At 38.6% G+C, this 27,895-nt stretch overlaps 2 protein-coding genes across 2 annotated transcripts; one reads left to right on the forward strand and one right to left on the reverse strand.

Moving 5' to 3' along the window:
- Positions 1-608: 608 nt before the first annotated feature.
- Positions 609-1,817, reverse strand: LOC146480792 (uncharacterized). Its single transcript, XM_085109141.1, has one exon. The coding sequence runs from the start codon at positions 1,714-1,716 to the stop codon at positions 895-897; it is 822 nt and encodes a 273-aa protein (XP_084965267.1). The 5' UTR covers positions 1,717-1,817; the 3' UTR covers positions 609-894.
- An 8,514-nt stretch (positions 1,818-10,331) lies between these two features.
- On the forward strand, positions 10,332-27,863 carry LOC146480793 (CD209 antigen-like protein C). The gene is made up of 8 exons (XM_085109044.1): positions 10,332-10,377; positions 12,564-12,659; positions 13,740-13,796; positions 14,380-14,406; positions 18,071-18,112; positions 18,254-18,325; positions 18,833-18,871; positions 27,255-27,863. The coding sequence occupies exons 2-8, from the start codon at positions 12,575-12,577 to the stop codon at positions 27,704-27,706; spliced, it is 774 nt and encodes a 257-aa protein (XP_084965170.1). The 5' UTR covers positions 10,332-10,377; positions 12,564-12,574; the 3' UTR covers positions 27,707-27,863.
- The last annotated feature ends 32 nt before the right edge of the window (positions 27,864-27,895 follow it).

Below are 27,895 nucleotides of genomic sequence, written 5' to 3' on the forward strand. Positions count from 1 at the left end.
AAGTTGAACTTGAGTCAACTTCGTAGGCACGTCAGTGGCAAAGAACTGCCGGTGTATGTTCTGATCTCGGCGGCTAGTGTTCTTTCTATGCCGGAATAGTATCTCAGGTAGCCTCATAATCACACGGTTACACGGGTATGTGGGTGGCATATGATACAGTTTCAACCCTAGGGCATATTTTTACTTATTCGGGGGCTGAATTTGACGGTGCTAATTAAAAGTGTTAACATTCAACCTGACAGCGACGAAGTGGATCAACTATGCATAAATTAAAAGGAGTGAAATTGGGTAATTTGAATAGACATGAAGCTGAAAAGCGTATCTGCCGATGAGAACAAATGCTATATCGGGACGATTTCCGAACAGCCCCATAAAGTTATATCATGTGTTCATTTTGCGACTCAAACTCTATTCACACTCGCTGTCTTTGGAAGAGGGACGTGAGTGTGACAGAGGTGCATGTATAATTAATGTAAGTAAGTAAGTAAGTAAGTAAAACCTTTATTTTGACACGATGGGTATTTAAGCTATGCAGCTTGTGGGGTCGTGTAAATAATATAAAAGATACATAAACGGAAATCTTTCCGCTCTATCTAAGACAAACACACAAAACAAAATGAAACACGACTAGAAAGATCGCGGGTTGAATACTGCGTGGAAAGGCCGCGGAAAGAGGAAGCCAAAATGTGGCTTAACAAATGTAACAAACGTCACAACGAAAGGTTCAAAGGAAACAATGTCAACTGACTTCGTTCTCTGAAAGGATAAAAATTAAACGGGCAGATGGCACTTTTTGCTCACCAGGAAATTATATGTTCAAATGGCGTTAATTTATGTTGTCACCGGATATCAACTCATTATCAGTATACGAATGCATCTATTGTCTGAACATTGTTACATCAAAAGGTATAAAACAATGTCAACTTCATTTTCTGTCACTATGATACGAAACTGAAAATTAAAAGGAGACATGGCTGACGAAGCATTAAGTTGAGGTAGATCTACGAAAATATTAAAAAATAGCGGAAACAAATTAAAGAAACTCACCGTTTGGTTTCCAAAAAAATTCACAAACTTTTCGATGACTTCGTCGTTGTCACTAGCAATGAAAATTTTTCTTGGCTGCGGCAGAGTTTCAAGAATTGCACGAGCACTCTTAACCCAACTCATTAAAGGTGGCAATCTTTGCTCAATTGTTTCCATCCAATGATCTGTGCCTCGAACTTGGACTCCTAAAACAGTGTACCCAGCTAGATATCGATGATAAAATTTGCTAACTTTGTCCGTAATTCTTGAATTAGGTTTGACGTACTGTTTAATCAGTTTGTTTATTCTCATTCTTTCCTTTGTGGTTATTATTTGGCTGTCTTCATATCCCTCCAGCTGAGATCGATTTTTAAAACTGTTGTCCAGAATCGCACTCAAATGAGCATTACCTTCATAGGAATCCTTGAAAAAAGGACACAAAACTCGTTCAACTTGAGTCTCCAGCCCATGATTAACAGGTTCAAAATACCAGTGCCATGAATTTACCTTGCGATCTCTCGAGCAAGCTGAGTTACATGCTCGCCAAAACACAACTGGTTGGTCACTTCCCAAAGCACGGCATCGATTAATATAATCCAACGTGCTGAGGAGAAAGGCTGCAAAACCTACGCCGTCAGCGCAATCGGTGATCGTTGGATCAATGACACAAACTGCGGAAGAAGGAGACATTTTTCCATGGTTTGTCCTCGTCGCAGCGAGAAAGCCATTTGATTTCGCGAAAAGTTTATCCACATCTTCAATCGTTAGCAAACTTGTGGTAATAATTCGACCTTTCGATGCAGAGACTGAAGCAAAATCACGCGATCTTTTCTCAGACGATATGTAGTAACTATATAGCAAACATATCGACACAGACAGCGTTAGGAAAAATACCGAATTTCTTAAAACGAGACCAAAAATATTAATGTGCCTGACCTGTCGTGAACACGCCATCGTGACTTTGTATACTGTATTTTACACACACACAGATCCTGAACTACTAGTTTAGTTTAATTAAAGCACAAAATCAAAATTACCATATCTAATTGCATTTTATGATGCAGAACGCAATGCTAATCTTGTTGCGTGTTGGTTGTCCTGTGCACTGTACTGCCGTCTTGTAAGGACACCAAAACAGCCCCCTCCCCCCCCCCCCCCACCCTGTTCTAGACTATATGTACTATTGACCTCGTGCATAGACGTTCCAAAATGGCTCACAAACTAATATTCTTTTGCTCGTATTCAAACTAGCTCTTCTTACCTCGTTCTTGAACTCAAAAATCAAAAGAATATTATAATAATTTCATCGGGCATTGCGCCGTTTTCTGTTTTGTTTGAGTGGAAGCGCTGCCATCTGCAAAATGATTGTTTTGAGCTACAAAATCGATGGAAAACCTAAGGAAGAAGCAAATTCTCAGTCGCCTGAGCTAGATGAAGAGGACTTTAATACAGAAACTCGTGGGCGATGGTGGAAATAATGCCTGCAGTAGCTCCACGGCAGGAGGCGAGGTGAATGTAACTTGTCTTCTTTGAGCGAAACAAGCTCAATTAAGCAATTGCACAATTAATTTTAACAGTCGTAACAGACTATTTCTTCGCTGTTTACAAAATTCTGTTATTTTCCTTTTGAAAACTTAGAAGCAAAGGTTCTTTTGACAAATTTTGCGGTGTTCTGCCAAAGTTTTAAGTTTTGGTGACAACGAAAGCTTTTGTACAATAAAATAAACGCCGACGCGATTCCGGCAGCGTTCACAGAAAATATCGCGATCGCTTTATACTGTACTGTCTTTGATTCCTTTTGTGAATGCCCTCTGAAATTATTAAAATAGTAATAGAGTTGATGTTCTTGGGCGTAAATATGTTTATTGTTATATTTTAACGTGAACGTAACTTGTGGAAGCCATTTTGGAATAAGGTTAACAGATACCCATTGCGGTGTAAGTTTAAGGATAGTGCGCCATGTTTTACCATATTTGGTAATGACTTATGGGGCAAGCCTAATACCCCATACTCGAGCCCGTGGTTACTATTGTTTGCGGGTTTATCAACAGAGTTGATAACTAAAGGTAAATTGGCCACCGTAAAGAGATTTGAGTGCTGAAGTTTCGAGCGTTGGCCCTTCGTCAGAGCGAATCAAGGAATGGTAGGTTGTACTTGTTTAGATAAAGCCTGGAGCCATGCTATTGGTGGGAGCATGGTAACCTGGAAAACAAGAATAAGGTACTAGGTAGATATTTTATTTATCCACATTACACGGATGAGCACAGGACTCGTTTAAACGTGAACGTGCCAAATAATTATAAATCCAAACCAACAATACTAAGGGGAAAATTAGCTATATAAAATCCATACTATGTACAGAAGTTACAATTACACATAGACTGGAAGCAGTCCCTTTCTGGATAGCCAAGAGGTCGTGCAAAATAGGCGAGCGCGAAAAAAATGGAGCGAACGAGCGGAGGGGGGCTTGGGGGCGGGAAAAAGGCGGGGAAAAGTCCTTCCCGCCTCTCCCCCCAGTCTCTTCTCGTTTATTTCTCCTCGCTCCTGTCTCGCTGCGCTGTGAGGAGAAAGGGACTGCTTGCAGTCTAAATTACACACTCCAGTTGTCAAATTTACATTTTTCAGCATTGACTTAAAAACATTAAGAGATGGAGCTCTCCTAACACAATCAATAAATTAATCGAATGAAAAGCATTCCTTCAATCAGGGACAAAAGTTGTTGACACACATAAAAATTACCAACCTTTATCCCTAGGTTTAAATTCTCCTTCTCCCCTAGTGAAAGGTAGCTTCCCCTTCCCTCCTTTTCAATTTTGGAAACAAATAAACATACAGGAAGCGTTTTGCAACATTGTTTTTTTTTGGGGGGGGGGAGGGGGTGACTACAGATGGAAAAGGTGTTTTCATTCAAATACAAATACCATGGTTAGTTCGAAAGCGTTAGTTTTGGTAAATTGTGTCAACACTTTTGTCCATGATTGTTGTTTCAGTGACCGGATTAAGAGTTTTGATTTGGAAGATAAATTTTTGTTCGCATGGAATCAACAAACGCTTTTTACGTGGAAAATAAGAATAAATTAGTCGAGTTCCATGGTTCCAACGCGGTGGTCTCGGCCAGGAAACTATATGTAATATTTAAACAAGGAGGCTCCCTTACCAACAGGTGATGGAAGCCATTTCATGCATTACCAATCTTCTAATTTGCAAGTTATGTTGTGTTTACTTTGTTTATAGCCAATCAAATAACTAAAAAAGTCATCGGCACCCAATAGTCGAGTTACCTGTCAGCAATTAGTCCAACCTTCTTCGTTATTTCTTGATCCCCGAAGGTCACATTGTCTTTCAGAAGTTAGAAGAATATCACATTGATACCAGGCTCTTTGTATCGTAAATTATAAACGGAAGGTAAGCTTAAGACGATTAACGAAATTTTATCATTAAGCAGACTGAGTTGTTTTACTAGCAAAGTGGGCTACGAAGGTTTTAATCTTCAACAGGACTAGGATATCATAAGGGCACGTTATTTCGACTGTCATAATCATTGGTTAATGTTGAAATGCTGTAGTTCAATACCTGAGTTATTGGAACCTTTCGCTTTTTTTCCCAAATGAATTCCCTCGTAACAGAGATTAATTCTTCTTCTTTTTTATTTTAATTTTGTTTTGGAGACAGTGATTAACTTTAAAATTTTTACTCTAAATACATAAAATCACATTATTTGAAAAAAAATGTAAATGCTCGCTAAAATTTACGTTCAGCAATGCTGTGGCGAAAAGCCCGAACCACCCAACTATTCACCATTTCATTGGTGGATATCTGTTCGAAATGCATCATCGCCTTAGAAATTTGCATGTAGTTTTGAGTTTTAGAATCTACTGTTTTCTTCGGCTCGACGTCATCTCGACATTTCAAAACACTGGAATACTAATTACTTTCGTTTTGACAGAGGGGCAAATATCGTTGAAAATGCGGAGTAAGGTCGGCAAACCGGCAACAGCTGCCAGTGAATTCGAGAAAAAAGCTTCCACACTTCTAAAAATTTTAGCGACCTAGTTTTTCAGTTAAACTATCCAAACAGACCATGCTGTATTAGTTTATGCAGATATGGTCTTTAAAAGGCGTAAATGTTTTCATTAGCCAAAAAGAATTTTTTTCCCATTCATGGGTTGCCAAAATGTCTTAGCTATGGGGCTTCGCCCAACCGCTCCTTCGGAGCTCCGCTATAAATTAACATTTATTGTAAGGAAAAAAAGCCTTTGGATTACCGCGAAGAAATTTAGCTTTGACATAAGTTTCTGAACAAGTATAAAGAAAATTTGGTGCTCTTATCGCTTTGAATATTTGAAGATATATTACCTTGATAACATTCATTTTTAATTAGGATCCCTTCACGGAAAGTGCTGGCCTGCGCGCGCGTGACGCAAATCTTCCTTAGTTGATAAGACGACAGAAGACCGAGCTGCAAAAATTTGACATTTGGAAATTGTCTTTAAGCATTTGGAGTCAGGGTTTGGATCAAAATTCTGTTCAAACTTGATAGAGTCCAATAAAATTTCAACCCATAAAAAACGTTGTCATTTGTCTAGAATACGAGTTAGTCATGTCAGTGGAATAAAGGAATACTTAAGAAAAAAAGAAATTCGTTACTCAGAAGACTGAAGTAAGCGGAATTATTCGAGGGGCTTAGATTTTTATGCATAATCCATCTTCTAATTTGCAAGTTATGTTGTGTTTAATTTGTTCATAACCAATCATAAATCCCTAAAGTCGTCAGCACCCAATAGTAGAGTTACCTGTCAGTAATTAGTCCAACCTTCTTCGTTATTTCTCGATCCCCGAAGGTCACTTTGTCTTTCGTAAGTTAGAAGGATCACATCGGTACCAGGTACTTTGCATCGTAAATTTGAAACGGAAGGTAAGCTTAAGACGATTGACGGAATTTTACTATTAGGCAGATTGAGCTGTTTTTCTAGGAAAGTGGGCTACGAAGGTTTTAATCTTCAACAGGACTAAGATATCAAAGGAAATTACTACATAATAATGTTTTGGCCATAACATGTTTATTAAGGGCACGTTATTTCGACCGTCGTAATCATTCTGTAGTTCAATAGCTGAGATATTAGGGCCTTTCGCCTGCTTGCCGAAAATGAATTTCCTCGTAACAGGGATTAATTCTTCTTCTTTTTTTAAATTTTGTTTGGGAGACAGTGATTAACCTTAAAATTCTTACTCTCAATACATAAAATCACATTATTTGAAAAAAAAAATGTAAATGCTCGCTAAACTTTACGTTCAGCAATGCTGTTGCGAAAAGCCCGAACCACCCAACTATTCACCATTTCATTGGTGGATATCTGTTCGAAATGCATCATCGCCTTAGAAATTTGCATGTAGTTTTGAGTTTTAGAATCTACTGTTTTCTTCGGCTCGACGTCATCTCGACATTTCAAACAAAAATATCGTTGAAAATGTGGAGTAAAGTCGGCAAACCCGCAACAACTGCCAGTAAATTCGAGAAAAAAGCTTCCACATTTCTAAAAATTTTCGCGACCTACGCTTTTCAGTTAAACTATCCAAACAGACCATGCTGTATTAGTTTATGCAGATATGGTCTTTAAAAGGCGTAAATGTTTTCATTAGCCAAAAAGAATTTTTTTTCCCATTCATGGGTTACCAAAATGTCTTAGCTATGGGGCTTCGCCCAACCGCTCCTTCGGAGCTCCGCTATAAATTGACATTTATTGTAAGGAAAAAAAAGCCTTTGGATTACCACGAAGAAATTTAGCTTTGACATTAGTTTCTGAACAAGTATAAAGAAAATTTGGTGCTCTTATCGCTTTGAATATTTGAAGATATATTACCTTGATAACATTCATCTTTAATTAGGATCACTTCACGGAAAGTGCTGGCCTGAGCGCGCGTGACACAAATCTTCCTTAGTTGATAAGACGACAGCGGAAGATCGAGCTGCAAAAATTTGACATTTGGAAATCGTCTTTAAGCATTTGGAGTCAGGGTTTGGATCAAAATTCTGTTCAAACTTGATATAGTCCAATAAAATTTCAACCCATAAAAAACGAGTTAGTCATGTCAGTGGAATAAAGGAATACTTTAAAAAAGAAATTCGTTCCTCAGAAGACTGAAGTGAGCGGAGTGGATCGAGGGGCGTGGATTTCATGCATTACCAATCTTCTAATTTGCAAGTTATGTTGTGTTTACTTTGTTCATAACCAATCATAAATCCCTAAAGTCATCGGCACGCAATAGCAGAATTACCTGTCAGTAATTAGTCCAGCCTTCTTCGTTATTTCTTGATCCCCGAAGGTCACATTGTCTTTCGTAAGTTAGAAGGATCACATCGGTACCAGGTACTTTGCATCGTAAATTAGAAACGGAAGGTAAGCTTAAGACGATTGACGAAATTTTACCATTGAGCAGATTGAGCTGTTTCACTAGCAAAATGGGCTACGAGGGTTTGAATCTTCAACAGGACTAAGATATCAAAGGAAACTACGACATAATAATGTTTTGGCCATAACATGTTTATTAAGGGGACGTTATTTCGACTTTCGTAGTCATTCTGTAGTTCAATACCTGAGTTATTAGGGCCTTTCGCTTGCTTGCCGAAAATGAATTCCCTCGTAACAGAGATTAATTCTTTTTCTTTTTTTTAATTTTGTTTGGAAGACAGTGATTAACCTTAAAATTCTTACTCTAAATACATAAAATCATATTATTTGAAAAAAAAAAGTAATTGCTCGGTAAACTTTACGTTCAGCAATGCTGTGGCGAAAAGCCCGAACCACCCAACTATTCACCATTTCATTGGTGGATGTCTGTTCGAAATGCATCATCGCCTTAGAAATTTGCATGTAGTTTTGAGTTTTAGAATCTACTGTTTTCTTCGGCTCGACGTCATCTCGACATTTCAAAACACTGGAATACTAATTACTTTCGTTTTGACAGAGGGGCAAATATCGTTGAAAATGCGGAGTAAGGTCGGCAAACCGGCAACAACTGCCAGTGAATTCGAGAAAAAAGCTTCCACATTTCTAAAAAATTTTGGCGACCTAGTTTTTCAGTTAAACTATCCAAACAGACCATGCTGTATTAGTTTATGCAGATATGGTCTATAAAAGGCATAAATGTTTTCATTAGCCAAAAAGAATTTTTTTTCCCATTCATGGGTTACCAAAATGTCATAGCTATGGGGCTTCGCCCAACCACTCCTTCGCAGCTCCGCTATAAATTAACATTTATTGTAAGGAAAAAAAAAGCCTTTGGATTACCACGAAGAAATTTAGCTTTGACATTAGTTTCTGAACAGGTATAAAGAAAATTTGGTGCTCTTATCGCTTTGAATATTTGAAGATATATTACCTTAATAACATTCATCTTTAATTAGGATCCCTTCACGGAAAGTGCTATCTTGCGCGCGTGAGGCAAATCTTTCTTAGTCATAGGAGCTAAAATACGAGTTAGTCATGTCAGTGGAATAAAGGAATACTTTAGAAAAAAAGAAGTTCGTTGCTCAGAAGACTGAAGTGAGGGGAATGGATCGAGGGGCGTGGATTTCATGCATTACCAATCTTCTAATTTGCAAGTTATGTTGTGTTTACTTTGTTCATAACCAATCATAAATCCGTAAAGTTATCGGCACCCAGTAGCAGAGTTACCTGTCAGCAATTAGTCCAACCTTCTTCGTTATTTCTTGGTCGTCCCCGAAGGTCACATTGTCTTTTGGAGTTGGAAGGATCAGATTGATACCAGGTACCTTGTATCGTAAATTATAAACGGAAGGTAAGCTTAAGACGATTGACGGAATTTTGTTATTAAGCAGATTGAGCTGTTTTACTAGCAAAGTGGGCTACGAAGGTTTTAATCTTCAACAGGACTTGAATATCAAAGGAAACTACGACATAATAATGTTTTGACGATAACATGTTTATTAAGGGCACGTTATTTCGACTGTCGTAATCATTGGTTATGTTGGTATTCTGTAGTTCAATACCTGAGTTATTAGGGCCTTTCGCTTGCTTGCCGAAAATGAATTCCCTCGTAACAGAGATTAATTCTTCTTTTTTTTTTTAATTTTGTTTGGGAGACGGTGATTAACCTTAAAATTCTTACTCTAAATACATAAAATCACATTATTTGAAAAAAAAAATGTAAATGCTCGCTAAACTTTACGTTCAGCAATGCTGTTGCGAAAAGCCCGAACCACCCAACTATTCACCATTTCATTGGTGGATATCTGTTCGAAATGCATCATCGCCTTAGAAATTTGGATTTAGTTTTGAGTTTTAGAATCTACTGTTTTCTTCGGCTCGACGTCATCTCGACATTTCAAAACACTGGAATACTAATTACTTTCTTTTAGACAGAGGGGCAAATATCGCTGAAAATGCGGAGTAAGCTCGGTGAACCCCCAACAACCGCCAGTGAATTCGAGAAAAAAAGCTTCCACATTTCTAAAAATTTTCGCGACCTACGCTTTTCAGTTAAACTATCCAAACAGACAATGCTGTATTAGTTTATGCAGATATGGTCTTTAAAAAGCGTAAATGTTTTCATTAGCCAAAAAGAATTTTTTTCCCATTCGTGGGTTGCCAAAATGTCCTAGCTATGGGGCTTCGCCCAACCGCTCCTTCGGAGCTCCGCTATAAATTAACATTTATTGTCAGGAAAAAAAGCCTTTGGATTACCACGAAGAAATTTAGCTTTGACATAAGTTTCTGAACAAGTATAAAGAAAATTTGGTGCTCTTATCGCTTTGAATATTTGAAGATATATTACCTCGATAACTGATTCATCTTTAATTAGGATCCCTTCACGGAAAGTGCTGGCCGACGCAAATCTTCCTTAGTTGATAAGACGACAGAAGATCGAGCTGCAAAAATTTGACATTTGGAAAATTAATCGTCTGTAAGCATTTGGAGTCAGGGTTTGGATCAAAATTCTGTTCAAACTTGATAGAGTTCAATAAAATTTCAACCGATAAAAAACGTTGTCATAAGAGGTAGAATACGAGTTAGTCATGTTAGTGGAATAAAGGAATACTTAAGATAAAAAGAAATTCGTTGCTCAGAAGACTGAAGTGAGCGGAGTGGATCGAGGGGCGTGGATTTCATGCATTACCAATCTTCTAATTTGCAAGTTATGTTGTGTTTACTTTGTTTATACCCAATCATAAATCCCTAAAGTCATTGGCACCCAATAGTAGAGTTACCTGTCAGTAATTAGTCCAACCTTCTTCGTTATTTCTCGATCCCCGAAGGTCACATTGTCTTTCGTAAGTTAGAAGGATCACATTGATATCAGGTTCTTTGCATCGTAAATTAGAAACGGAAGGTAAGTTTAAGACGATTGACGAAATTTTACCATTGAGCAGATTGAGCTGTTTCACTAGCAAAGTGGGGTACGAAGGTTTTAATCTTCAACAGGACTAAGATATCAAAGGAAACTACGACATAATAATGTTTTGACCATAACATGTTTATTAAGGGCACCTTATTTCGACTGTCGTAATTATTGGTTATGTTGGTATTCTGTAGTTCAATACCTGAGTCATTAGGGCCTTTCGCTTGCTTGCCGAAAATGATTTCCTTCGTTACAGAGATTAGTTCTTCCTCTTTTTTTTAATTTTGTTTGGGAAACAGTGATTAACGTTAACATTTTTAATGTAAATACATGTATATTAAATCACATTATTTGAAAATGTAAATACTCGGTAAACTTTACGATCAGCAATGCTGTTGCGAAAAGCCCGAACCACCCAACAGACTGTTCATCATTTCATTGGTGGATATCTGTTTGAAATGCATCATCGTCTTAGAAATTCGGATGTAGTTCGGTGAAAGGCGGCATGAGTTTGTGGAATGGCATGTGGCATGCCCTACGGGATGGCATAATTATGCGAAATACGATACTTGCGGAATGACTTAAGGTAAGAGACTCTTGCTTAAGGACGGTGCCTACTTTTGTTACTGCCCATGCGTTCTGTGCATCTCGAGATACCCGGGTTTCCTATGGGTGATGCCTGCTAATACAGGAATATTTTTGCACGGTTAGAACTATACAGAGAAAATCGAACTTAGCAAATGCTTTTGGTATCTTGAAAGAAAATTGGGGGTAACCATGCATTTTTCAGAGATAATTAAGCTTCAATTTCGAAAAGAACGCCATACATTGCTTTGCTTTTTACTGCTTTTTAGAATAATTGTTGCCCATTTATCTCTAAAAAATGCGTGGTTACCCCCAATTTTCTTTTTGGATTTCAATAGCCCTTACTAAGATCTGCTTTTCCTGCATAGTCATGAAACGCACAAAAATACTTCGGTATTAGTAGGCACCGTGCTTAAAGAAATAAATTAACTCATGAGCGCATCCTGTTTTCGCGCCAATTTTGGTCAATTTTATAATTTTAGATGTTGTGGATTCTAAGCTGAATATTTAAAAACAACTAGACAACCCCAGAAAGAGGATTAGAAAATACAGGGCTGGGATAAATCATGTCGATCGCTGTGACCCGTGTTGTTGAAATGCTGGGCCACTAAGTATAGTTAGTTTCAGTAGGACGGAGGTTTGAGAGGAGGGAGGAAAGAATGTTTATTGTCATTATTTTACATTTTGTCGGAGATGATCAGCCGAATTAGTAAAACAAGGCGGGATCAATACCGGAAACGAAGTCGGGCCCGATAGATTATTGTAAATAACCTGACAAACAACCACCACAATTCGTCATTTAAAAGGCCAAACACTGAATGACGAGCCGGAATACAGGAAATAACCTTTGAACTATTTTGTTCAATACTCTCCTTGGATGTTCCTCAGTGATAGGGCAGGTATTGGTCATTTGAAATATTTACATTCTAATGATGCCTCAGTTAAAATTCCATAGCGACGAATTCACTCGCCACAGACAGTAAATGAAAAATTCAAGTAAACATCTGATTTGATCTAAAGTCCTTCCAAAAAAATAACGTCAAAAGTTATATCTTATTTTATGTTTATAAATGGTCTGGTGTAGCTGTAGCAACAACTAACATTTTATGTGGTGGCTAGACTGTTCACAGTCCCCTTATTTTTTCGTGGGATTCTCGAGACCGGTACGCTTCTATGGAACCGCCGCCATCTTGGTTTGTAAAAGCGAGCGCGATCTGGGGAGAGTGTCTAAACTACCGAGGGGAGCTTTCTGTTCCTCTGAAAAGCACGAAGAGATAGTTTAGCAAAAGGGAAAATCGTCTTGTTATCAGGAAATGCAACATGGGCAATATAAAGAATAAATAATGAGAAATTATCAGTGAGTGACAATTGGAAAATTATATTTAATTGTTTGCTTGTCTGTAAATTTAAAATCAAGGAAATTTAGGCTCAAAAGCATTTCTCAGATGTGGGGGTAAATTGTCTTGGTATCAGGAAATGTAACATAGGCAATATAAAGAATATAAATGAGAAATTATCAGTCGATCACTATTGAAAAGTTATCCTTAATTGCTTGCTTGTCTTTTTGTTTTTCTTTTTGTTTGTTTGCTAAGGAGAGTCAGGGATGGCAATGAAGACAACAATGTTCTTTCTTCTTCTCATCATGTTGCCAGTGGCGACGGAGGCAAAGAAGCCTGTAAAGTCTCAAAGTACGTAATAAAAAAATGATATAATATGATATTCAACACTCGCAGTAAATCATAGCCTAAATCATTATCTAAATAAGCCCGATAGTAATGACTGAATAGCTTGTGAAGACGAATTTTAGTGGGTTTCCAAAATTTTCATTTTTATACTTAGTACGTTACAATAAGAGCTACTAGTGGGTAGCCTAAAACAGAGTTTTCGGTGGATAGCTTGAAGGCATTCCTTTCTGTTAAACTGTCCCTGACAACAAAAGCCTGGTAAAACCAAGTTTGGGTTTTTTGCCCCTGCGTAAAAACTTGCAGGCTTATTTATTTATTTATTTATTTATTTATTTATTTATTTATTTATTTATTTATTTATTTTTTTTTTTTTTTTTTTTTTTTTTTTTTTTTTTTTTTTTCAAAACTAGAGCAAGCTATTTGAAACCTCTGTGCCAGTTTTTAGAACGAGATAAAGGAATTCTCCAAGTTCACTACTTGGGCATGCATAGGAAATTGCTTGCAAGAACTAATTGAAGGAAATTTACAGCCTTGGTTATCTTTGAAGACAAAAAAAGCAAAACTTTAGTTTTTAAAACTATTACAGAGAATGTTTTCTTTGAAATATTTTTTCTGTTTGTACTCTACGGCTGTATTTGAGTTGTATTGTTGACTTGTTCGCTGGCGCCGTCATCATGGATTTCATGACTTAATACAGTTGCTCAATTGTTTCACACAAAAGAACTTCTGCTTCCTGACAATAGCGGCAACCGTATGACGTTATGAAATCCAAGAAGGCGGCGCCCGGGAAATTTAAAATCGAAAATAGGCGATAATCATTCCTAATTTTTAGCACAATTGAATGTCGCTTCTACTTTTTTAAATTGAAATTTAGAATTTAGACACAATTTACCGTCAATTTGTTGTCGGAGTGGAGGTTACCTCCACATAGCTCTGGCTAAGATCTGCTGCCAGTACGACATACATATTGCATGTAGTCAAAGACTGTGGAAAAATATTTTTGTAAGTTGTAAAATATACATATTGTTAAATGTTGTTAAGATAGCGCAATATTACTAATCGATATCGTACAATTTTTCACAGTGCAGACGAAATTCACCCGCGAGGAAACTTGCGACGTTAGACACTGCCTTAAGAGGAGTAAGCAGACAAGAAAATGTTATTAATAAGTAAATAGGCAAGTGAAAATAAACGATAAAACCGAACAACGTTTCGGAGTCGTCATGACACCATTATCAAGTTCGAAGTAATGGTGTCATGACGACTCCGAAGCGTTGTTCGGTTTTATCGTTTATTTTCACTTGCCAATGTATAACTAAACCTTTACTTATAATAATTAAATAGCAGAATAATAAAGTGATAATAAATAAAGACAAATCTAAGAACATCGTCTTCTAATAAATATATATATTTTTTTATTTTTTACCGATGAACAACAATATTTAATTCTTTTTTATATAAGTAACAAAAAGATTATACTTTACAAGAGATAAAACTGTAGATAGGATGGGATGACATAAGAGTAGGTAAGATGTAATTAACAATGGTACTTTAAAGGAGGAGTTAAGGTTTTGAAATATGAGACAAGTCGAGATAAGATATAATGAGATGGGATAAGAACCCTGACCCTAACAGATGAGATAAGATAAGATAAGATTTGTAGAGATACAATAAAACAAGAGAATTTATTCCTATATTACTCTCTTGGAACTTTTTTCCACAGGATGTGACTCCCGCTGGCGATTTAAATGTAAGTGGAAAAAACAAGGATTCTATACAGATATAGAAAAGAGATGATTAACTGCATTCCAGTTATTTTAAAGGTATTTCGGTAAACGTCGTCAGCATAAATCAAGAACAAACTGACTTCACCCCTATCCAGTATTAATTTATGTTTTCTTCATTTATATACTCACATAGGACACACTATCAAATGCGAAGAAAAACAAAAAGGGAAAAAATTTCTATGGTACATTGTATCGACATAATGCGCACTATCAAAATTGAAAAATTGTTTTTAATCAATGTTAACAAGAAATACAGCGAAGAAAATGAAACAAGCGCACGGTTTTATATCATTTTGAATTCCAAAATTAATAAATGCTCATTAACAGTAACAGTAACAGAAACAGAGACACTAACCATAACTACAACACTAAAAATAACAATAGCAGTTCTTACAGCTTTATTGGTCAATTAATTAATTTATTTATTTATTAATGAATAAAAACAAACTATAAATATGAGAAAAAGAAATATGAAAAGAAAGACGTGAAAGGGGTTAGCGCGAACGGGATATGATACCCATGTGAGGCGCAACCCTAACCTAAGAAAAATCAAGTAAAAATTACAAATAAGAACACTAATAAAAAACAGGAAGATTACGAACGGTGGCACGGGCAGTCACGGGAGAGGAACCTGGTGCAAGGCATGTCTATGTCAAAGGTGGTATCTAAGAAGGTAAAATAGGTATAAAATATAAAATAAACTTAATTATTAAAAACTGAATCATTGTATAATGCAATTCGAGGGGTTTGATTGGCTTAGTGGCCATGGCCATGGCCGAGAAATGGCGACCATTAAATTGTCTGCTGGTTGTTCTTGCATAGCGAAATCAGTAAGATCTAGCAATATTTCTTGATTGTTTTTAATAAAACAATTATTCCACTTGCGCTTGTTGGATATGAGATGATTATAGCCAACTCGACGCTACGCGCCTCGTTGGCTATCTATCATCTCATATCCCACGCGCGCTCGTGGAATAATTGTTAAATATACTTAGACTGGAGAATTTGTCAGGAGAGGCAAGTTGGCAGATAGCATTCCAGAGTTTTACAGTTCTGTTGAAAAACGAGGCCTCAAAAGTAGTGGTTCTGCAGTGAGCAGGTCTTAACATCAGAGTAGGGTTCTGAGTGCGAGAATGGTCATGAGGGACAAAAGTAACAAATCGATCAATGTTTAAGTCGGTAGATCTAAAGATACAATTATAGAGAAAGACAAAATTTTTGATTTCCTTCTCATAGGTTAGTGGTAATAAACGAAGAGTCAACAGTCGTTATTTGTATGATATCTCGCCGATTCTAGCCTTAAGTATCCAGCGAGTAGCACGCCTCTGGACTCTTTCTAGGATCGTTCAATTTGACATTTGCAGGAGACCATACCTCAGTGGCATAGGATAGCTGTGACTTCGCTAAGGAGAGATATAGTGTCCGCCTGACTTTAAAGTCGGTAATAAGAGGACAGGTTCTCTTTAAGAGACCCAGCATTCTGTTAGCCTTGTGTACAATACACGTAACATGCGAATCCCACGATAGATTACATGAGATGGTAATACCGAGATCTTTTTCTTCTTGAACGCGTTGTAGAAAAATGTTGCCAAGGTGATATTCTTGAGCTACAAGTGTTTCCTTCCGCGTAACTGTTACAGCAGCAGTAACAGTTACAGTAACAGACACACTAAACGTAACTCCAACACTAAAATAACAGTAACAGTAACACTAACAGCAACAAACGGTAATAGTAACAGTGATATTAAGTTTCAGTAACATTAACAACAATATTTATGGCAGTAACAGTAACACTTACAATAACAGTAACAGAGACAGTAAAGGCTGGTTAATCGTACGAAGCAAGGATAAGCATTAGCACAAGCATAGGCACAAGGTTGCTAACACGTATGATAAGCATAAGCACAATGTGGCATACGCAGGCGCAGTGAATTAATATTTTTGCGCCAAAAATTTAAATCCAAGATGGCGGAGGTATATGCCACCGCCTTGAAACTGAACACCCTTCCGCTGACTACTGTGACTACTTTTCTGTTTTCTTGTGCTTATGCTGGCGTTATCCCGGTATACACGGCGACGCAAACATAAGCGCAAGCACAAGAAAAAACTATTTCCTTTTCTTGTGCTTGCGTTTTTGCTTGCGCTTATGCTTATACTGGCGTCGAACGTGTAGACCTGGGCTGAGTTGCTCGAAGCATGGTTAGCGCTAACCATTGGTTAAGAGGTATTAAAACCTATAGGTTGTCATGGTATTTAACCCGGGTTAGCGCTAACCATGCTTCGAGCAACTGGGCCCAGCCTTCAAAGTAACAGTAACCCTAACACTTATGGTAACACTACAAGAGGTCACGTTAACATCTCCCTCCCCCACTAGCTTACCTCTGTGCCCGCGTACAGCCGTACAAGGGCGAGTCATGACTTTAAGATAAGTCTACCGTTCTCTTCAGTCGACGCTTACAAACACTCATTTTATGTAAGATCAATCCCAGCATGGAATGCATTACCACCTGACATCGTCAAGTCTGGCTCTTACTCGGAATTCATTAGTTCTTTATATGTTCTGCATGTATAATTTAACCTATTGTGCGTCCGCTGGCCGCTCCATTGCCGGATTAGCTTTGCTAATGGCAATTATGCTAATTAAAGATTAAAGACAACTAATAGTAATAGTACTGGTAACAGTAACAATAAAAGAAAAGTAACAGTAACACTTAAGGCCCGGCCAAACGGATGCAACATGTTGATGCAACATTGTTAAATGGAACATGTTGCACTCGTTTGGCCACCATATTGCACGATATTGCATGAGGTAGGATGATGTTGAAGGAAGTTTGATTTTTATCAAACACTGTCTTCAACATCGTTCAAAATTCTTTAGTTCCAGAGATGAACAAAAATTTCACATTCGTTCAACATTATTTAATGTATACATGCCCATTAAGCTGACTTTACGCTATCTTTTATCCAATTCGATCGTTTATTATGATTTTCATCGCGCATTGCCAGGTGAGAGTACAAGCTACAGATGGCAAAGGAACAAAGTTTGAATCTATTAATCTCTTTCAAAGGTCAAATACAAGCGTTTTTTTTTTTTTTCGAAAGGAAAGAGAGAGGGCAAAGGTGTAAGACCAGGAAAAGCGAGAAGATGGTCCGTTACTGAGGTCGATCGGTCTCGCGCCGTTTTGGGGGCAAACCCGGATAACGCGGGGTTGTTTTCCAAGAATTCTGCGTGGCAGTTTTTGGTCCTAAAACCTTGAGTACAAATGTTACAGCAAACATGTTGCATCCCTTTACAGTAACACTAACACTAACACTAACACTAACACTAACACGATTAATAATTACAACAACACTAATGATAGCATAGCATTTGTCCTGTTAAGAAAAAAGTAATTGTGTGACTGAATTTGTCTTCTGTATTGACCAATCAGTATTTAGCACTTTTTGTTCTCTATATGTTATGATAATGAAAATAACAGCGTTGACGACAATTTCAGTGGTAATGATGTTGAAGTCCCGTATTACAATTTCAATTCAAGACTGAAGTAGGCCAGGATTAGTAAAAAGAGAGCAGATAAGAGATAACTTAAAAAAAAGGAAAGTTAATAAGTTTATTTTGATTTGCAGGCTGTAAACTTAACGAGAACTATAAAGACTGCATGGAATCGGGTAAGTACACAAAAATATATGGTTAAGAGTTAAAGAAAGAGAAAATGAAGTTCATCTTCGGTTTTATCGATATGTCATTTAAGCGTTTATTAAGACATGGTAATAACGTTAATAAAGTGTTGCTATTTTTTATTTCTACAGTGCAGTCGGCATTTGCCAAGTATATTGGAAACAACGACAGTACTTGCAGTTATCAGGGCAGTGCTATTGAGTGTAAGTAGAGAAAAAAATATTCTTGATAGATTAAGAGCGGAGTATAGAGGTCTGGAAAAGAAGTGCAAAGATTGTAAGACCTGAGCCTAAATAGAGAACTAAAAGCAGTCCCATGCAGTTATCATTTCATTTGTCACTTAAATTGAGTCAAACATATATTAGATAAAAATAGAGTGGCTTTCAGTTGAGAATCGTAAAACTGAAACCAAAAACGTTGTTACTCTGATAAATCACAGAAGATACAAAGAGCGAAATGAACCAATCAGAACTAGAAACAAATACATGAGACCATCGTCAAACGAAGGAAAACTCGAGCGGGCAAGTATCGATTGGTTGGCAGTGTGGTCTGAGTTTTTCAAACCAATCACTAGCCTTAGCAAGAAAAAGCAAAGCAAATAACTACATCCTAGACTTTCTCCCAATGAAAACATAATATTTAGTGTCTTTTAGCCTTCACAGCAGGCCTGAGATAGAGCAAGCATTTCATTTCGATAATTTTCTCCGCAGGTTGTCCCGCTGGATCTTGGTCGACATGCCGCACGAAAGGTAAGTAGACAAGTATTAGTAAGATATATATATATATATATATGAAGTGGAATAACAAATTCTAAACCTTAGGTGTGGTCACGTGACTAATAACGTCATGAAACTAAATCTGATGTGGATGATATTTTATGATTAGTGTTATTCCCATGTTGTGTGGCATCCTCTTTGCTACTATTATTGTTATTGTTATTATTATTATTATTATTATTATTATTATTATTATTATTATTATTATTATTATTATTATTATTATTATTATTGTTATAAAGTTCAGTTCATGAAACAATATTTCTCAGATACAGCATCATCTCATGTCATGACCCAATGACGAAGAGAAGCGTACTGAGTCTAGCATCGAAAATGCTTGACCTAATGGGACTGATATCGCCCCTCATTGTAAGAGGAAAAATCCTTTTTCAAAAGCTGTGGCGGAAGGGACTACAGTGGGATGACCCATTGGACAGTGACACCAAAGAGAAGTGGTCATCATGGAAATCAGATTTGTTGCAGTTGAAAGACGTGACCATTCCTCGTTGCTTTGAAATGGTGTCACCCATGACCATAGCCTGATCGAACTACACGTTTTTGGACGTTTGCGTCAGAGCCGCAGTGCACATTCAAATAACCGATAAGCAAGGTCAGGTGTCATTACAGCTAGTAACGTCAAGATCCAGAGTTGCACCTATCAAGACAGTGTCACTTCCAAGATTAGAGCTTCTAGCGGCAGTAGTGAATCCCAGATTGTTGAAAAATGTTGCAGAAACTTTGCCAATCAATATGGATAGTGTCTTTTGTTAGACAGATAGCATAATAGCACTTCACTGGATCCGAGGACAGAGTTCCTGTTGGAAGCCATTTGTAGAAAACCGAGTAGCAGAAATACAGTCAACATGGGACCCTGAATACTGAAAGTATCGCCCTAGCAAAGGGAATCCTGCAGATTTGTTAACACGCGGATTGACCTGTGGTGATATCATTTCACGCACGCTGTGGTGGAATGGAGCCCCCAGTTGTTCAAGACGAGACTGGTGTAAAGAGACCGAATCGTCAGCCAAGGAGATGAAACATGCAGAGTTGGAGTGCTGTATGTGGATTCAAGATGAGGTTATAAAAAAGACTATGAGTAGTTGAAAGCCGGAAGAACACTACCCAGCAGTAGCCTCCCACTAAAGTTAGACTCTTATAAGAACAAAGAAGATAAAGTGATTAGAGTAGGTGCAAGACTGCAGTTTGCCGACCTTCATGAAGAGAACAAGAAAAAAAATAATGTTGCCGCATGGACATCCAGCAGTTACAAAGTTGATACAAGATGTACAAAGACAGATGTTGCATGCCGGTCCAGAAACTGTACTACAGTCAAACCACAGGTCACCAAAGCGTAAGTGACACAGGCTACCATGCAAGTGTGATTTAAGAGTTTGTATGGAGTTAAAATTAAATCGAAATTTAGACAACAATTTTCCCTAAAAATCCCACAAAAAATATACTTAAGTCTGAAAAAACTTTCCCGGTGTGTTTTGCTGTGTTTTCAATGCTCTTCAGTGCTTCCAAACGCTGTTTTGAGCGGTTTATCTCTCAGCTGCTGGTCCACGTGCATCACTGTATTATGTTAATTAAATGACAAGGTAGGAAACTACAAGTCGAATTTCAATGAAATTTGGCCCGTCATTTAAGGAGAACACTTCCAAAACCTCGCTAAAATTTGCTTGAAACTTAAGCTCTCGCTTACCTACCTCACCTTATGGCAAGAAGGATGACGTGCGGTCCCTCCTGGGTAGCTCATTTACGGAAGAGTTCATTTATTGAGACACAGGCCTTCGTTGAAAACAAAGTTCATTTCAAATCGGGTGCCATTTTTGCCGCCGACCGAGCCGTGTCGCTGGAATGTTGGAACAAACTCACGGTCAAACCTAGGCACGACTACTAAAATGTGCCCAGCCGGGGAATCCACGGGAAGCCTTTGTCACCTAACAAACCACACACACCCCCTCCCGGCTAAGTGGAGTTCTGTACCAGCCATCCGACCTTGTTGTTGCCTTTTTCAGTAACGCGTAAAACATTATTTTGTTCATCAGTTAGCCTGCAAGATGGTAAAATTAAGCTAGGTTCGCATTAACGTGACAAGAGAATATAAATAAATATACAACTTATACCGAATTACCTCGACATATTTGTTGATCCACGAAAGTGACTACATCTTGCAGCGTATGTAACTTCGTACCAAAATTTGATTGTATTGACTGTGACCTACCGAAAACGGCTAAACACTCATTGCCAAATCTTGTCAAACGACGTAGATTATTTTTTTCTTCCTGCCCTCCTGCTCGCAAGGAATAAACCGGTAACGAGTCAGAGAACTTCGAAATACAAAAGATTTAATGAGCAAAACATTGACCTTACACGTTTTTTTAAAAAATGTTGCCGTTCTCCGCAAAACAACAACTTTGCGAAATTCAAGATTTTTTGGAGAGCGTGTATACAAAGACAAATTTTCAGTTTCTTTCAGTCAGCTTTTATTCAATAAAAGCCAACTCGAAAGTTAACGAGTTGGAAAATTGCGAAGTCAATTCATAATAAAAACAAAATTAATAATACAAAAGTCAATTCATATTCTCAAGAGACGTTTCTTGCTCTCACGCCAAGCACGGCTGGCTGGTACAGAGCTGCACTTAGCCGGGAGGGGGTGTATGTGGTTTGTTACGTGCTAAAGGCTTCCCGTGGATTTCCCCGGCTGGGCACATTTTAGTAGTCGTGCCTAGGTTTGACCGTGAGTTTGTTCCAACATTCCAGCGACACGGCTCGGTCGGCGGCAAAAATGGCACCCGATTTGAAATGAACTTTGTTTTCAACGAAGGCCTGTGTCTCAATAAATGAACTCTTCCGTAAATGAGCTACCCAGGAGGGACCGCACGTCATCCTTCTTGCCATAAGGTGAGGTAGGTAAGCGAGAGCTTAAGTTTCAAGCAAATTTTAGCGAGGTTTTGGAAGTGCTCTCCTTAAATGACCGGTTAAATTTTATTGAAATTCGACTTGTAGTTTCCTACCTTGTCATTAACATAATACAGTGATGCACGTGGACCAGCAGCTGAGAGATAAACCGCTCAAAACAGCGTTTGGAAGCACTGAAGAGCATTGAAAACACAGCAAAACACACCGGGTAAGTTTTTTCAGACTTAAGTATATTTTTTGTGGGATTTTTAGGGAAAATTGTTGTCTAAATTTCGATTTAATTTTAACTCCATACAAACTCTTAAATCACACTTGCATGGTAGCCTGTGTCACTTACGCTTTGGTGAACTGTGGTCAAACCTGTATTAAACGGACCCCATATTAAGCGGACACCCTCTATTAAGCGGACAGCAGCACAAGTCCCATCTTCCCCCCCCCCCCCCCTCCACCCGAACATTTACTGTAAAACAATACCTGTATTCAACGGACATCTGTATTAAGCGTACGTGGACACCTTAAACTTGACTTTTATGGTCCTCTCTATTGTTTAAAACCTGTATTAAACGGACACTGCAAAAATAATGCATGTTTTTTGTTCACGTTTTAATAGTTCGGTCATTTAAAAAGATCTGTCACATCTTTGTAGACACTTAACAAATAGGAAATACTATCTCTGTTGGCAGCCTGATTAACAAAAAGTGATCAAATTAGTGATACGTGACCTCACCGACAAAACATTTGTGTGGCAAACAGGAAATTCGTGTACCTAGAGACATGTCTGTAAAACTAATTACATAATACAAATCCTTTATCATTTTTTGTCTCAACTAGTTACATGAAAACGTGTCCTCTTGAAAATTGTACTCGCAGGGTAGCTCCTACCCTGTGAGCAGTGGTTTCTCCCACCGGACACTATGACTACGCTACGAAAGGGAGAGAACCCTTTCGTAGCGTAGCGTCCGGTAGAGAAACCACTGCTCACAGGGTAGGTAGCTCGAAACGATACCCACCGATTTGCACACCCTCTTTCTAGTAATTTTCATTTTTTCTGGGTTTGTTGGGTGCTTTAAACGCTTGGTTAACCACATGGCCATGAGCTTTGGAACGCGCCCAACTACTTCCATAAGATCTGTTATTTTGTTTGGGTGTACAGTAGGTTTTTCTGCCGGTGAATAAACTCGATCTGGTTTTCGGTCTACCAAACACCTCTCCGTTTACGGGAATGGTATTTGACCCTTTCAAGGCTTTTTAATACTAAGGAATATTAATATGACCATTTTAAGACGAATTCTAAAGTAACCTGTTTTCAGCGAACACCCTGTATTAAGCGGACACTAACAAGGGTCCCGAGGGTGTCCGCTTAATACAGGTTTGACTGTATCAGTCTTACGGCAGAAGATTTGGCTTACCCAAGGAAGACCTGAGGTCAAACGGGTTATCAGAAGATGTGTGCCTTGCCAGAAACAGCTAGTTGGACCTTGCACACAGAAGATGGGATCACTCAGCTCGAGGAAAGAGTGTCAACCTCCTTACCATTTGTACACATTGGTACTGATTTTGCTGGATCCTTATACGTAAAGGAGGGATCAAGTGTCAAGAAAGCATACTTCTGTGTGTTCACATGTGCATCGTCGCTTATGATTCACTTGGAGCTCACAAATGGCCTAACGACAGATGAATTTCTGCAAGCCTTTAGTCGCATGACAAATCGCAAAAAATGCAAAAGCCGCAAGTAGAGAGATTAAGAAGTTGTATGACCAGCCAAAGTCACAGAGCCAGTCGCTGGGGGACACTTTGGATCAAGATCGAATCAAGTCAGAGTTATCAGCCAAAGGGATTAAGTAGAGATTTATCACAGAACGCTCACCATGGAGAGGTGGATGGTGGGAAATATTTTGTAGAGCAGTTAACGAACCACTGCGCACTTCTTGAAAGAGCACTTCTCTCCTTCAACGAGCTGAATACACTTCTCATCAAGAGAGAAGGTGTAATCAACTCCAGAACCTCTGACCGCAGTAAGTGACGACAACATAAATCCATTACCAATCACGCCTGCTCATCTTGCCATTGGCTCATCTTGACCTGACGCTGAAGATGATCAATTGGAAGAGTCCAGTAAGCGAGTTATGGAAAGATATCTCTATCTCCAACGATTGCTCAACCACTACTGGAGGCAGTGGAAGCAAGAGTACCTTTATCATCTTACGGTGAGAAGCAAAAGGCAGACGGAAACAGCGCCCATTCAAGTAGGCGATATCGTACTGGTCTCTGAAGATAGCATTTCTCGTAAAAAACGGCCACTACGTAGAGTTGAAGAGATCCACCTAAGCAAGGACGGACTTGTACGAACAGTCATAGTGTGAGTACAAAAGAGCATTATAACTAGACCTGTACAACGTCTACATAGATTGGAAATAGAATCAGCCGCCCAAAAGCCAGTCATAAAGAAGAAGTTCCTGTCCATGGTAGGAAGAAGTTGCAGTCAAATGTTGTTCCCACTCAGAGAGTTTCTGTTCCTAAACCTAGACTCAGTGTTGTCCTGCCCGATGGAGGACAAGGTGGGCAGGATGTTACAGCCTGTCTCACCCGATCTGGAAGGGTAGTTAAGAAACGTGAGGGGCTGAACTTATGACTATGATTAACTCTGCCCTATCGTAGTAAGTTAGTTTTGTAAGTCACGTGCCCTTCAGTTCGCGTCTTTGAATCTCGAAATCGAAAGTGTTGTAATCTCGCTCGGACGTCAAAAGGTTGTATATCGATGTCTAATGGCCATTAACTCACGCGTCGTGTTCAAGAGGAAATCTGTCTTTCGTCGAGTTTCCTAGATCCATCATGTTTCCGGTTTGTACCATGAAAAGACCATCACAATCGGCTTCTTTCAAGTAAAGCCTCTCGTGTTTGGGCGATGGACTTGGTATCTTTGAGACCTCCTCTCCTCGTTTGGTCACGCCATCTTAAACATCAACTTTCACTGTTTCTCAAGAAACAAACCGCACTTCTACGAGCCGACCTGCAAAAGGTTCCTCAGGAGACAGTACGCAATAATTTTCCAATGAGATATCTGTAAAACCATCTCTTCCCACAGCGCATCAATCTTGTCCTATACCACCCTGTTACGTGATGTGTATTTGGTACAGGCAAAATCAAAGGAACAAAGAATTGTCCACCGGACATGGGCAAGTCACGATCCAAATTTGTTTTGTGATATACAGGCAAGTGGTTTGCAAATACATTGTGGACAAACTTGCGTCTTTCAAATAAAGAGCAACTTGATTAGGAACAATTTTGTTCGTCTGTGACATGAATAAGAATAGTTTGAACTGTAAGGGGACAACACGTTCAGAACAGCCTGTCAGAGAAGGGTCATCGGGAATGATTCATCCTTTCTGTCCAGGTGGTTGTACAATGTCTTTACTGGTCTTAAAGTCCCAAGAACAAAGTGTTTCTTCTTATGTAAAGTGGGCACTTAAATTAAGAAGGTTTGTTCTATTTTTTATCGAAAGAGAACAGATAGAAAAATGCTCATTCTAAGTTTGCACCTATACTGAGCAATTTAAGGATCAAAAGATAAAATCACGCGGAACACTCGATTAAGAAACCAATTGTTTCTTGTGTGTCGTCACTTAAAAACCAAATTTGAAAATGTCCCTTTCCATAAACTTACCCACCAAGACTGAGGACCAAAACGCGATTGAAGATATTGCAGTTTAAGCTAAAAATTAAGCCGTCATTGGTTTGGGGAAATGTATATGTACGGTGGCCCACAACTGTCACGGCAAAAAGAAAAACCTCACGGCAAATAGAAAAACCTCACGGCGAAAAGAAAAACCTCACGGCAAATAGAAAAACCTCACAACAAATAGAAAAACCTTAAGGCAAATAGAAAAAGAGAGAGGGTGCTGGGTCGAGTTTTCGAAGTGCACCATGGGATAAAAGAAGAGATCAGCGGTTTATTATCGCTTTCTGCCATCTTGAAACACTGCAACCATCAAGTTCACGGCTGAAGTATCAGAGAAAGAAATAAATTTTCTAGAAACAACAGTATTCAAAGGCGATAGGTTCAACAAAGACTACGTCTTTGACATTAAAACGCATTTCAAACCAGCTGAGACGTCCCAATACACGCATTTTTCTTCCTGCCACGCCCCAAGCGTCAGAAACGGTTTTATCAAGGGAGAAGCACTTAGACTTTTAAGAACCAATTCTTTTAAAAGTCTTTTTGAAGAAAATATAAAAGATTTTAACTCACGCTTGCGTGTACGAGGCTACCCAAATCTTCTGGTCAATAAAGTCCTCGCAGATGTTCAATTTACAGATAGGAAATCGGCACTTCGTAAGAACCAGTGATAAACTGTGTTTGCAAGGACCACCGTGACAAAATAAAAGTACCGGATCCTGTAGTGAAGGATCTAATCAGCAAAAAAAAATTGTAAAGCAAATAATCTAAAAAAAGAGCAAGGCTGATTTCACGGTCAGGGAAGTATATTTTCTTAACAAAATTCTTACTTCGTAAGAAACCGAAAATGCGCAAGAAAATATTGCCCTTTGTCACACAATACAATCCATCTGTGCCAAACCTAAAGAAAATCTTAATGAGCAAATGGCATTTAATCGAGAATCAACCTTCGCTGAAAGAAATTTATCAGGATCCACCAATTGTATCCTACAAAAGAAGAAAATCTTTAAAAGACAAACTCGTAAGAGCCAAACTCTAAAGGTCAAGCATTCAACATGGGCGACACCGGCAGGAGTCGTGTTAGGCCTGTCAACACTTCAAAACATCTGAGCAAAACATCTCTCTCCTGTCTCTCCTGAAGTGTTTCAAGATGGCAGAAAGCGATAATAAACCGCTGACCTCTTCACTGCATCATCTTATCCCATGGTGCACTTCGAAAACTCGACCCAGCCCCCACTCTCTCTCTCTTTTCCTACTTGCCGTGAGGTTTTTCTATTTGCCGTGAGGTTTTCCTTTTTGCCGTGAGGTTTTTATATTTGCCGTGAGGTTTTCCTTTTCGCGGTGAGGTTTTTCTATTTGCCGTGAGGTTTTCCTTTTCGCCGTGAGGTTTTTCTTTTTGCCGTGACAGTTGTGGGCCACCGTATATATGACTGTGATGACCATGGTGACACAAACCCTGTTATGCTTGACAAATCGACTAAAAAATAAGAAAATGAAAGAATTGTTACAGAAGATAAGATAAGATAAGATAAGATAAGATAAGATAAGATAAGATAAGATAAGATAAGATGAGATGAGGTGAAATGAGATGAGATGAGATGAGATGAGATGAGATGAGATGAGATGAGATGAGATGAGATGAGATGAGATGAGATGAGATAAGATAAGATAAGATAAGATAAGATAAGATAAGAAGCAGGATAAGAAGAGATTTTGCTGAAAGGAAATAAAACGAAGCTCTTGCATTTTGCTTTACAGTTTGTCCACCGGGCTGGAGAGAATTTGACGCAAATTCATGCTATTACGTCGATGATACTATAACCACGAAATGGAGCGATGCTCGAGCAGTTTGTCAAAACCTGGGAGGAGACCTGGCGGTAATCACTTCAGCCGAAGAAAACGAGTTCGTTTACGAACTGGTGATGGAAAAGGAAACGGTCACTGAGACAAAAGCGTGGATTGGGCTGAAGAGAAACACTGATGACTCCAAGTGGTATTGGGTTGATGGCACTCCACTGGAGGGACAGTACGAGAACTGGGGAGAAGGGGAACCTAACAACCTGGTGGGAAATGAGAACTGCGCGCACTTTTTTGGACAGCCAGGAAAGTGGAATGACGCCCCATGCGAAATGACGGGTTATTGGGCTCCCAAGAGCCCCACCATTCTTTGCGAAAAGCCTGCCGAGGTAACCTTGGTCAAACAGTATTGAGCCTTATCCTGAGTTAGTTGTCTAGGAATCTATAAGGAAGATATAACTGTAAGTTAAAGGTTGAGAGCGCGACATTTACTCGTTAGATATGAAACTTAATGCTGTAAGTTGATATGTTGTTTATTCAGCTGAAAGAAATAAAAATGGTGTTAGGGAACTTTGTGTCATAAAATTTGTAATCTTAACGCA

Source organism: Pavona decussata, unplaced genomic scaffold (genome assembly GCF_977016875.1).
Source record: "Pavona decussata unplaced genomic scaffold, jaPavDecu1.1 SCAFFOLD_52, whole genome shotgun sequence".
NCBI classification, from domain to species: Eukaryota; Metazoa; Cnidaria; class Anthozoa; order Scleractinia; family Agariciidae; genus Pavona; species Pavona decussata.

Bases quoted from the DNA above. Each gene is read 5' to 3' on its own strand.
- LOC146480792 (XM_085109141.1), bottom strand. From the start codon at position 1,716: ATGTCTCCTTCTTCCGCAGTTTGTGTCATTGATCCAACGATCACCGAT.
- LOC146480793 (XM_085109044.1), top strand. From the start codon at position 12,575: ATGGCAATGAAGACAACAATGTTCTTTCTTCTTCTCATCATGTTGCCA. The intron at 12,660-13,739 runs GTACGTAATAAA...AATTTTTCACAG, and splicing joins GAAGCCTGTAAAGTCTCAAA to TGCAGACGAAATTCACCCGC. The intron at 18,113-18,253 runs GTAAGTACACAA...TTATTTCTACAG, and splicing joins TAAAGACTGCATGGAATCGG to TGCAGTCGGCATTTGCCAAG.